General features: G+C 39.4%; 1 protein-coding gene across 2 annotated transcripts in view; it reads right to left on the bottom strand.

Annotated features, from left to right (window-relative positions):
• Nucleotides 1-12,505, bottom strand: part of LOC134628176 (receptor-type tyrosine-protein phosphatase gamma-like) — a 470,111-nt gene that overhangs the window by 29,446 nt on the left and 428,160 nt on the right. For both annotated transcript variants that reach the window (XM_063474903.1, XM_063474904.1), the window contains one exon: nt 6,622-6,806. In XM_063474903.1, the coding sequence (XP_063330973.1) occupies nt 6,622-6,806 (185 nt within the window). The remainder of the gene's footprint in view (nt 1-6,621; nt 6,807-12,505) is intronic.

The following is a 12,505-nucleotide window of genomic DNA, read 5'->3' as shown; positions in this document are numbered from 1 at the left end:
TTAATTTAATCATTGTCTCTACTGGTTTTTATTAATGTTTCTAGCAAATTATGACGAAAAGTCAAAGAATGTAAGTTTTATGCCAGTTAGCCCTATTATGTTTATTACCTCATTTGTTGGACCTTAATTTTTTTAGACGACATTCTGTCTGCAACAGCTGCCAATAATTTCGTGTAAATATGAACTTTTAAATAAAAAGGCATGTTTTGTATTATACAGCTCTTCTGTGCTTTGTCAATAGGAGACGGTAAACAAGCTTATTAAAATGTATTTTAACTGGTTTACTTTATATTAGTTCTTTATTTCAATGTAATAATTGCACAAAAACCAAAGTTCACTGTGAATTTTACATTTATCAACAAGTATACCGTTATGTATTCTGCATTATCACTATATTTTCCACGGTGAAATTCTGGCAACCACAGCTGCCAGTATTTTACCGTAATATTCTACTTTTTAATATTTATTTTATACAGTTTCAGGAACACTTTACAATGAAAAACTGTAATCAGGTTAATAGAATGTTTGTTGCTTTTACATGAGTTACCATGAACAGGTTTATGATTCTTTATTGTGAATTTTACATTTATCAACAAAGTATACCGTTATATATTCTACATTATCACTATATTTTCCACGGTGAAATTCTGGCAACCACAGCTGCCAGTAATTTACCGTAATATTCAACTTTTTAGGTATGATACCGTATCATTTTATACAGTTTCACTATATTTTACAAAGTAAGACTGTAATCAGGTTAACGGAATGTCTGTTGTTTTCACATGAATTTATGTTTAAATTCAGTCAATTACTGTAAAAGAAATAATTATTATTTACTGTGAAATTTAAGGTTACCAAAATAGGATACATTGATGCTAAGTGTATTTGGTGTTAAATTTACTCTTGAAATTCCAGAGAATTGACTACCAGCACTGGGTAGTGTTATATGAGATTAACACTACCGGCTAAATTACTCTGTAAAGAGTATTATTAATAAATTTAAGTGTTAATATGTGTGTGTGAGTGCATACACTCACAAAATGTTTAGTAACTTCAGATCCCTGCAACAAGCCCAGGTCCAGTTTACTTTGGTGATTTGGACTATTCCATTTCACAGCTGTTTTTCTGTCTTTATCTCCTGTACAGGCCAACGCAATCTATTTGTTGTTTCAGGTTGTACTATTACACAACATTTTCAGATGTAATAGAAATAAAATAAGTGTTTCGTAATTGATTCAATTTATTGTCTTTATTTATAACTGGCATTATTGTTTCATTCTATTATAGAATCTTACAAGAAAGATGCAAAATTGTATTCCATTATGCTTCATTAGCTGCTTCGGTGAAAAACAAATCAACCATGCAAAAAAACAAAAAACAAAAAACCAACATTGCAAAACAACATACTGGAAAACAGTTATTCACCACTTGATTGCTTCAATACAACACTTGGGCACATATATGCGGGACTCTTCGTGGCTGTTTTGATCTCGCTCTCTCTTCACCAATCAAATTTCGCTGTGGTAGCAGCTTTAAACTCGGTCTGACCCAGGTTGATAGAGGGTGCCCAGTCTGGATCACATTCCAGCATTTTGTAGGCTGGCTTTCCTACAAAACACAACAAACATTAGCCCGCAAAGCAGCATAGGGCAACGAATTCAATTCAAATCAATATAAGACTATTTGTAACCTACATGAACAATTATGTTATGATAAATTACGTAATAACTACAACAGAAGACTTACCTTTGTGGGAATGCTTGGAGCAGACTAACATGTGAGCTGGAGTGTTCTGAAACGTTATATTTGGTCTTCGAATGGCTGCAATCCAGGCCATCCGTCGGCTCTTTGTTACTTGGGAAACATGGCCTGAACAATTTCTCTTCCACAACGGAATCCGATAAAAACCGATCTCTTTACCCGTCGGCTTCCCGTGGCTGTCATGCGACCGGCTATTGCAGTTAATAATACAACAGCTTCTTGCCATTCTTTGTTTCTTTTTATCGCTGTGTGACTGTTTTCATGTGAAAGCCTGCGTGCGCTAGTACCGCTTGCCACTCGTACCTACAATCCCTTTGCGGTTTTGACGTCATTTTTTCGATCTCTGTAGGTCACAATCAGCCAGGGTTTCAGCTGAGCTCATTGTGAAACCTAGCCCCACCCTATCATGTGATTTCCTGAGGTCAAATGGCCCAGGATGTGAGTGGCTGTTAAGGCATCTGGGAAGGGATCTCAAAACTGGATTATAGATGGCAGACAGTTGGTGTCGTAAGCCACCGCCTCTGTTCAAAGATGGTCGTTCACAGTGGACATAGATGGCTTCATTCACTCCTCTTTCAAACCATCTGTCTTCTCTGTTCAAAATGTGAACATTGGTGTCCTCAAAAGAGTGACCTTTGTCCTTTAGATGCAGATGGACAGCTGAGTCTTGTCCCCTGGAGGTGGCTCTTCTATGTTGTGCCATGCACTTGTGAAGTGGCTGTTTGGTCTCTCCAATGTAGAGCTCAGACTCATGTTAATTATGAGCACGAAACCATTTTTTTCTGTTTGGTTATGACTTAAAATATTTTGATTTATTCTTTAAACTTTGATATTGTGCAAAAGTCTCGAGCCACCCATTGTTGCTGTGTTTTGGATTGGAGAGGCCAGGCTTTTACCTACTGTAAATTTTTCAAGTGCTCTAATTAGGGAATTCCCTTCAGGTGAATGCATTAGTAAATCATCACGTGTGATGATTTACTAATGCTGTGCAAAGGTCTTGCTGTGCAAAGGTCATCATAAATCGAGTTTTCTTAAACAGAGTTTGTGGTAATCCAGAGCACACATCTGAGTTCTCTGGGAAAACATTCCCTGACTTTCTCAGCCCTAAAGCTGATGGACTAAATATTTTACATTAAATTAACTGCATAATGACATTTCTGCTAGCATGCAGGGACACATTCTTTATGTATCTGTGTTGCACAGCTTTAACAATTTAACTCACTTAAACAGTAAGATTTTTATTTCCATTGAAGCATATTCATAGTCATTATATAAGCTAGGGGTCGGCAACCCTGGGCACGCGTGCCACAGTTGGCACGCGAGGGGTTAATTGATGGCACGACCATGGTGATTTTTCGTTTTTATGGGCCGATGATTTTTTTCTTGTTGTTGTTGTGTAACGGCATGAACAATGAGAGGTGGTGGATTGTCCAGATGCTGGCCGATGTGTAAAAATAACTCAGCTGTTTGGTGGTGGCTGTGGCGGAGCTTCCACAGAGGCCAGCAGGTGGATGAGGGAAAGGGGAGGCAGGAGGAGGAGAGGCAGGAGGGGGAGAGGCAGGAGGAGGAGAGACCCGAGGCGGCCGCCGGTCCGAGTGTCAGGTGAATTTAACTTCAGGTAAGAAGTTATGACCTGCAGTCTATCTGGGTCAGATATAAACCAGTTTTAGTTTGAGTTTATTTTCGTTGTGCTGACTTTTTACAGTCAGTTACAATAACTCGTACTGCGTACTAGCTAGCATGACGGAGTTTCTATACAGCTGGGTGGGTGCTGTGATGTTACTGATAGTTTATTTTATTCATAAGGTTCGTTAGTAGAGTTGCCAACCGTCCCGTAAAAATCGTCCCGTATTCAGAGAAAATATTACGCGTTTCGTATTATACTGGAAAGGAACACAGTTTGTCCCGTACTTAGAATGGAAAAAGACACAAAGCTGGAGTTATTCTGCATCTTTACGCTGCACAGCTGCCTCTTTTTCTCTCATTCTCTCCCCCTCTCTCTCCTGTTGCCACTTCAATCATGAAACTGATCAATGATCAGCTGATCGTCTTTTCTCTCTTGTTTGTTTATCGCCCACTTTGCACCAGAAAGAGGAAACCAGCGGATGTCGCGCTAAACAACAGCAGCACGTTTAAGCTTGATCAGCTGTTGTTAGAATTTATTTAATATTAATTTCTAGTATCAGCTGATGTTTGCTGGAGCCACAGCTGTAAAAGCTGCTGGTCATGATATCGGTTTGGATATGTGGTGAGAGGGAAACATGCAGATGAAACCAGGAGATGTCCTTACTGAATCATCAGAGCTGAACAGGTGATGGAGAAACAGGTTTACCTTTTAGGTGACATGAATGAGTTGAAGGGAAGTTATGAACTGTTTCTAAGAGATAAATAACACCAGGATCCTTTTCTATGTAGCTGACAGCTGGTAACTGTGCAGGGGCGGCTCTAGCAAAGTTTTGCCAGGGGGGCAGGTAGGGCATTAACAGGGAAAGGGGGGCACAAAGAAATACTTTTCTTTCTTATTCTCATTTAAAATGTCTCGCTTTTAATAAATAATTATCTGAATCTTACAACCAAAGTTTTTATCTGATGTCAAATGTATAGAAATCATACATATACCAACAAGACAGCGTACATCACTGTCACAGCATTTGTTTCAAAGGCTTTATGGCTTTAATACCTGGGGGGCCGGTCTCTAGTCAAAATGCCCGGGTCCATTTTTTGTCCCAGTCCAGCCCTGGGCACGACACGCAGTGAATTAATCTGAGAAGGTGCATTAAAAAATAAATGGCCGGGCCAGTGGTGCACATCGCAAATTAGCTCACATAGTTGTCCCAATTCTTAATGATGGTGTCTTAGCTAACAACCCCAACTACCAGATTCAACTTGTAATTGGCTAAAAATAACTTAGCCTACCGGTGAGAGGGACGTTGTTAGCTGACAGTTCTTTCAAGCGATGTTGAAAATTCCACATTTCCGACACTTCAAATGCTTCAGGAGCTGTCCGCTCAGTGCAGCATCAGCACCACGGAAATACATGGATACATTCGTAGACTCGAGACAGAATTCACAATGCGTTTTTGGGACTTTCAGGTGTATGGACCAATGTTTTCTTTTCTGATCAAACCAGAAAGGTTTGTCAGCTGGATTTGTCTCGCATTAACTGGTTGGACACAGAGGACATCGAAATGCAGCTGATTGAACTGAAAAGCTCGACTCTGTGGGGTCAAAGTTTGCAGAACTACAAACGCAGCTGGAATCCACAGCTGTGCGTGTTCATGGAGCTGCATTTTCACCTGCTGGACATCACTACCTGACAAGTTTAACTGTCTTCAGAACATTGCAGAGGCCTTATTGACAGTATTTGGCTCTACATATCTGTGTGAGCAGATTTTCTCTCACATGAGTGTCCTCAGGTAGCCGTCTGAATGCTGGACACTCGGAGACCTGTGTCTCTGAGTGGGAGACCAGAGATCACATTAACATGTGTATCCCTGCATTAACAAACATGCCGTATTGGCCCAGTTTATTTTTCTTATCATTGTTGTGAGGAGACCATAAATAGCATTTGCATTTTCTCTTGTACAGTTCATTTGCTGTTATGGATAAAAAGTGTCTGTTTTTGTTTCAAAATAGCTGATAAGTATTTGCTGATAGCTGCCAACATCTGCAAATAAATATAATTCTATAAAGTTGTTCTATATAGTGTGTAACTGTTAATATAGAGCGTTATTAAATTTATTGCTAATGCAATCATATGGCACATTTTTTTTTTGACTTCTGAGGAAATTGTAGATGGCACTCGTCATCAGAAACGTTGCCGACCCCTGATATAAGCCGTTAAGATTAATAGTATCTTTATCATCTAAAGACATTTGAAAACAACAACATTAAATATAGGTGTATATTTATTATTGCTACATTACAGTGTCACACATTTACATTATTTTCAGTCACTTTCATTTGTTCTCAGCTCATACAAATGCAATTGAACTGTGACTTTAGATACAGAAAACAAAAGAAAAAGGTTTTGAGGATATGAGAGACTTGCTTTTGTCCTGGTTGTCTGCATGAGGCAACAAGGGTCTGCAGCACAGGTTAGCAAGATTGTCACTGAGCTAAAACAGAGGGAATCGTCTATTAAACACACTGTGCAATTATCAGCAGAGTAAAAATGCATTTTTGCACAAAATCAGGTTAATTAAGCAGGCGAGAAATGGAGGAGGTGCCTTCACTCTACAAAGACATTTGTGTGACTACGAATTATTTAAGCTGACGTTAGTCTATGACACAGTACATATACAAAACCTGTTGTGTTATTAGACTGGTGTGAATAGCATTTTATATCAAATAGGCTCCCCTCCATTGAACCTATAAATAATACAATAAATTCAAACTTGTGTACCCAATTTAATTCTTTTTAAAGTAGTTAAAGATGTGTGCTATATAATCTTCCTCAAATCCTCAAAAAAGAAGCCACATTCAGTCTTTCATGCATCTCAGTGCTGTTCTACAAAAAAACAACTTGTAGCTGTGTAACTGAAACACACTGGCTGTTAATGTCAGTAAGCAAAGACATCCTTAAATAAACCTAGAGAAAAATCATTAAGTTGTTAAACACTTTGTGAGCTCACTGTTATTCCCCTCTTTCCCTCCATTTTATATAAAAATGTATTTTTGTGCCATCAATCTTTTTTTCCCACTTCATTCATCATGTATCTCATATCTTAAAGCTTATATTCAGCAGCTGCTGAATCAACTGCAGTATGAAACATGCTTGCACTACTTTTAATATTCATTATTAAAACTTAGCATCCACCTATAATGTGGCTCCAACCCTGCAGTCCCTCAAAGACTCACCAGTTTGTGTTTGGCATCCGTTAGGTGGGTCTCCTCGTAGCTGTCATCATGGGCCGTCCAGCTGTAAGATACCAGGAAATGCTGGATGGGTGAGTGGTAGGTGACCTCCGGATGAGCCCAACGCACCACCAAAGCACTGCCATTGACATGCTGCACCTTCATGTTTATGGGAGCACTACTGCAGACTGGGAGGAGGATGGAAGCAGGGTCAATGAAAGTCACAAGTGAAGTTGTGGATATGTGCAGAAAGAGGAAGGGAGTGAAAGTGCAAAATATAGTAGCCGGAAAAAGAAAGGTATGTAAGAGGGAAATGAGGAAGGGTAGGTAGGAATAAACAAAGCAATGCAATCAGATGGAAAAAACAACAATATTTATGAAAGGATGATGAATAATGAAGAATATGTTAGTACAAAGAAGAGGAGTGATAGGAAAGAAGAAAGAACAGAGATGAAAACAATGAGAAAATGAAAAGAAAAATTACATTTAAGAAAAATTATAAGCAAAATGGAAGGAAATGGAGAAATTATAGAAATAAGCATAAGAATAGAGGTGAAGAAAGGGATGAGGAAAAATAAAGAAAAGAGTGAAGAAAGAAGTAAAGAGGAAATGAGAAATTAAGACAAGTCACAGGAAGGGATTATAAAAAGGAGAGTGAAGAAGGAAGTGAACGTAGAAGAATGGGCATGAGAAAGAAAAAGGATAGGGAAGATATAAAAATATGTAATGTAAAGGGAGAATGAAGGAGGCAGATAAGAATTAAAGACAGAAAGAGAGAGAGATCATTTAATGACCGAATACATTGGCTCAGCTTGTCTTTCAGATACACTCGAGGAGAGAGAGGGAGGAAGAGCAACATAAATAAATGACAGGACTATAAAGTCAAATGCACAAATAAATGCTTTACAGGTATTGTAGCTGTAGATTCACATAGCAGCATCTGACCAATCACAAATATGGACAGGTCTACTGATCATTTTTTCAACAGTACATGGTTCTGGGTCTTTTTGACCCAGCATGTTGAATTTCATGTCTTTTGTATTATTATGTTCTAATTTGTTTAGGCTTCAGTTAGTTCTGTTGATATTGAGTTCAGTTCCTCTATTTAGTTCTTGTCTAATTTCCTTCCATGTCTGTTGGTTTTGGTGTCGTGTCTTCAGTGTGCAACTCAGGTCCCCTGTGTCTAAGTCTCCCTTCCCCTTTGTGTGTCTCAGTGGTGTCTTTGTCTCCCTCTGTGTCCTGTCTCCTCTTGGTTCCCCTTGTGTCATCTGTCATGTGTTTTCTCCCTAGCTGTCATGTTGTCTGTATTTGTTTCTTAGTTATGTCCGTGCTCCATCTACCATTTCTATGTCCCTGATGTTGTCAAGCCCGTGTATCTCTGTGCTTCCTGCTTTACGACAGTGTCGAGTCCTTTGTCATGTTGTCTGTATTGTCTTGTTGTCTCCTGTGTCATGGTCTAGTTCTCTCGTTTCCCTGTGTTTTGTGTTTTAGTTTTGTTTTAGTTTTCCCAGTTTAGTCAATCAGTCTAGTCTAAGTTTCACGTTTTGCCTTTTATTTATGTTAACATTATCAGCCTGGAATAAATGTCTCGCCTTTTGTTCCACCTCCCTTATGCATCAGTGTCTGCATTTGGGTCCTCTTCGTTTCTCCACACAATCCATTGTTGTAGATCTTGAAAACATCAACAAATAATCTAGGAGATAACAAAAGAACTGAGAAGAACATCTAAATAATAGCAGGCCTTGCTTGCCTTAGATAAGGTCAGTGTTAATGAGTCCATGATATTGTTCCAAGGCAAAAAACACTAATGGTCAAGAAGAACACAAAGGCTCGTCTCACATTTATAACAAAACTTCAAAGTCTTGACGATACCTAGGACTTTGGGGAAAATATTCCATGATCTGATGAAACAAAAATGGAACTTTCTCAAATCCAACTGAGTTGTCAGAGATGAGATGACTGATTTTTTTTTCTTAATAAATGAAATCATAATTCCCAACTCAGGTTATCTTTGTCTAATATTATCATTTGTTTGATGATCTGAAACATTGTAACAATTTGGAAAGAGTAAGAAATCAGGAAGGGGGCAGCACTGTAGGTATAAGTCTTTGCCGTAGTCATGAAGAAAATAACTATAATTTAATATATTAATGTTTTAATAAATTAATATTTAATGTTTTGAACCAAAATTCTTATTAATTGTAAGCTTATATATATTACTGATTTAAGTGTTTCCTTATTTTTTCTTTTGAGTAGTACATTTGCCAAACATGATGATAAACTTGGATAGTCTGGAAAAGCACTTTTAAATTTGATTTTGTTTTTTTCATTGATCGGGCGAGGTCACTTAGCAATGTTTTGCAGCAAGTGTTTCTTCACCATCTACAACCAGGCAGCTGTTGAAGTGACTTAAACTTTTTGTCAAAGGCGAGAAATGTGAATTCCAGGTTGTCACCGTTATATTTTGGAAGGACAACTCAAACCAGACCCAGCAGAAACTTATTGGCCAGTCTCTCAGAATCAAAAGCAACCCCAACATTTCCTAGGTTTCCCAAACTTCTACTGTAGCTTCATCAGGGATTTCAGTAAAAACGCCCTGCTTTTAACCCAACTCACCTCCACTAAAATCTCCTACCAGTTGAACCCCTCTGCCCGACTGCCTTTGACCATCTAAAACAACATTTTGCTGCAGCTCCCATTCTATCTCAGCTTGACCTTTCCTGCCAGTTCATCATGGAAGTGGATGCCTCCAACTCCAGCATGGGAGTTGTACTTTCTTGGCAGCAAGAAGGTAAAATGCATTCTTGTGCTTACTTTTATCGTCGTCTTACCCCTGCAGAGCGCAACTGTGATGTAGGAGACCAAGAGTTGCTGCCATCAAGATCGCTCTTGAAGGGTGGAGGCACTGGCTGGAGGGGGTGGTCCCTTCATCAGACAGGTCACAAAAACCTGGCCTAGCTCCAGTCAGCTAACCGGTTCAATGCCTAACAAGTCAGATGGGCCCTATTTTTCATACTGTTTAGGAATATCAAACCAGACACTCTCCAGGAAATTCTCCACCTCTGCCAGCAGAATCAGTCTTCCTCTTTTCCTCATTTATCATTGGCTTCCTCACATGGGAGATTGAATCTGCCGTCCACAAGCTTAACAGACCGAACCAGACCCTGTAAAAAATCTACAGGGTTGCCTCTATATCCCTTCTGCTGGCTGGGCACACACCGCCAAATTCACCTGCCAGCCTGTAATCAACTGTGTTATAACCTTCATTCAACGTCTGTTCCAGTGACCTGCCTTGTTTAACAATGTCCACGAATATGTCTCTGCAGTCTCTGTCTGTGCACAAGAAGAGTCTTCCAGCTCTCCTTATGCAAGTTTGTTCAGACCTTTCCCAACTCTTTGTCACCCTTGGTCCCAGATTGCACTTGATTTTGTCACTGGTTTTCCACCCTCTTCCGGCAATATGGTAATACTTAACATAAAAGATCAATTTCCCAAAGCTGTTCATCTCATTGCCCTGTCAAAAGTTCTCTCATGCCAGTTTGTCCTCCCTTGGATACCAACCACAGGTTTTACCATCTGTTGAAGGTGAGCTTTTTCCCCCTGAATCCCTGGAGCCTAGTTTCCTCTTGGACATTGTATATAGCACAATTGGTGAGCTCTGTAAATAAATGCAGTGAATGTGTTCCACTCCCATGTGACAATCAACACCTTAGGATGAACTGGAACACTGCCCTATCCGGTGTTGGGGTTATAACTCAAAAAACATAATCTATAACACTTTACTCATTTTTCTTAAAAGAAACATGTTATATTACTTTCTCGTTACTCCATAAACCAGCCATCTCCAAACTGTTTGCACAAACTTGGGAGCAAAATATCTCTGTATGCTGAAGCATTAAGAATTCATTTTAGTGGAACAAAGGAGCTGAGCTCAACTCCTGAAAAACATCCCCACATTTTTCGTTTGAAAACGCATCGTTTTCTCTCCGTTTTGGCCTCCCGTCCACACTGAGACGACGTTTTCGCTCAAGGAAAATGCAGTGTTTTGAAAACACTCTCGAAAGCGCATACATTTCAAAATGGAGCTGTCCCATCGCAGTGTGGACACTTGAAAACACAGACTTTCGAAAACGATGACGCATTATGCAGGAGTTGTTTTCTTTGCTCTCAATTTTGACCGCCCTATTAAAGATTAATATCAGTTTGTACATGCTACAGATAGCTTTCGTCAAATTATTTAATTCTCACTCGCTTTGGCAACTTTGTACTTTTGTGTTACTCGCTGCAACAACTCCACCTCATTGTTAGTCCATTTAAAAAACTCAGTGCTTTTCCTCGACCTTTTGCTTTGACATTTCAACGAGCCGGAAAGTAAATAAACGGCAGACAGAAATGAGGCAGGCCGAATCTTCTTGCGCTTCACACGTGCACAGTACTGGAATGTAAGCATTCTCGGACGTTTCAATGTGGAAGCACAACTCTGTGAAAACGACTGAAAACACTAGTGTGGATGCGGAGCGTTTTCAGGACGTGGACGTAGTTTCAGGGTGTTCTTTGAGAGGTGCTTCAGGAATATGGGGTGTAATAGAAACAGCTGACACTGACATCCATCTTGATCACAGCGGGACTCGCCGCCCAGTGGGCCGATGGTGATTTTTCGTTTTTATGGGCCAAAGTTTTTTTTTTGTTTTGGTTTGTCTTGTTTTGGGTTTTGGTACAGTATAAATAATGAAAGGTGGTAAGTTGGTCAATTGGTCATGATGGACTCTGGGCTGGACCAATTACAATATCTCCCTATTGAGGTGAAAAGGAACACAGTTTGTCCCGTACTTCAGCTAGAATGAAAAAAAACACAAAGCTGGAGTTATTCTGTCGTTACGCTGCACAGCTGCCTCTTCTTCTCTCATTTCCCCCCCCCTCTCCTGTTGCTACTTCAATCATGAAACTGATCAATGATCAGCTGATCAGCTTTTCTCTCTTGTTTGTTTATCGCCCACTTTGCGCCAGAAAGAGGAAACCAGCAGATGTCGCGCTAAACAACAGCAGCACGTTTAAGCTTGATCAGCTGTTGTTAGAATTTATTTAATATTAATTTCTAGTATCAGCTGATGTTTGCTGGAGCCACAGCTGTAAAGCTGCTGGTCATGATGTCAGTTTGGATATGTGGTGAGAGGCAAACATGAAGATGAAACCAGGAGATGTCCTTACTGAATCATCAGAGCTGAACAGGTGATGGAGAAACAGGTTTACCTTTTAGGTGACATGAATGAGTTGAAGGGAAGTTATGAACTGTTTCTGAGAGACAAATAACACCAGGATCCTTTTCTAAGTAGCTGACAGCTGGTAACTGTGCAGGGGCGGGTCTAGCAAAGTTTTGCCAGGGGGGCCAGGTAGGTCATTAACAGGGAAAGGGGGGCACAAAGAAATACTTTTCTTTCTTATTCTCATTTAAAATGTCTCGCTTTTATTAAATAATTATCTGAATCTTACAACCAATGTTTTTATCTGATGTAACATGTATAGATATCATACATATACCAACAAGACTGTACATCACTATCACAACAGCGTTTGTTTTCATTCAAAGGCTTTATGGCTTTTCCTATCATTCCTGGTGTGCCGGTCTTTAGTCAAAATGCCTGGGCCGATTTTTTTTCCCAGTCAAGCCCTGATGTTGATAAAAGATGAGTGTCATGAAGCTGTGTTTGCATTTTTTTGCACTGCTTTCCACTCTGGAAGTCTATTTATAGGCTTTATACAACTTTTTTTTTTTTTTTAAGTTGTTGAATATAAATATTATTTTGCATATCTCTGAAAAAGGCTTCTTTTATTCCAACTGTCAAAAAGCCTGATGCAGACCCCAATAACTCTGATAATCTTCACCCTA

Source organism: Pelmatolapia mariae, linkage group LG5, assembly GCF_036321145.2.
Source record: "Pelmatolapia mariae isolate MD_Pm_ZW linkage group LG5, Pm_UMD_F_2, whole genome shotgun sequence".
Classification (NCBI taxonomy): Eukaryota; Metazoa; Chordata; class Actinopteri; order Cichliformes; family Cichlidae; genus Pelmatolapia; species Pelmatolapia mariae.
This window is presented reverse-complemented; position numbering and strand designations above follow the sequence as displayed.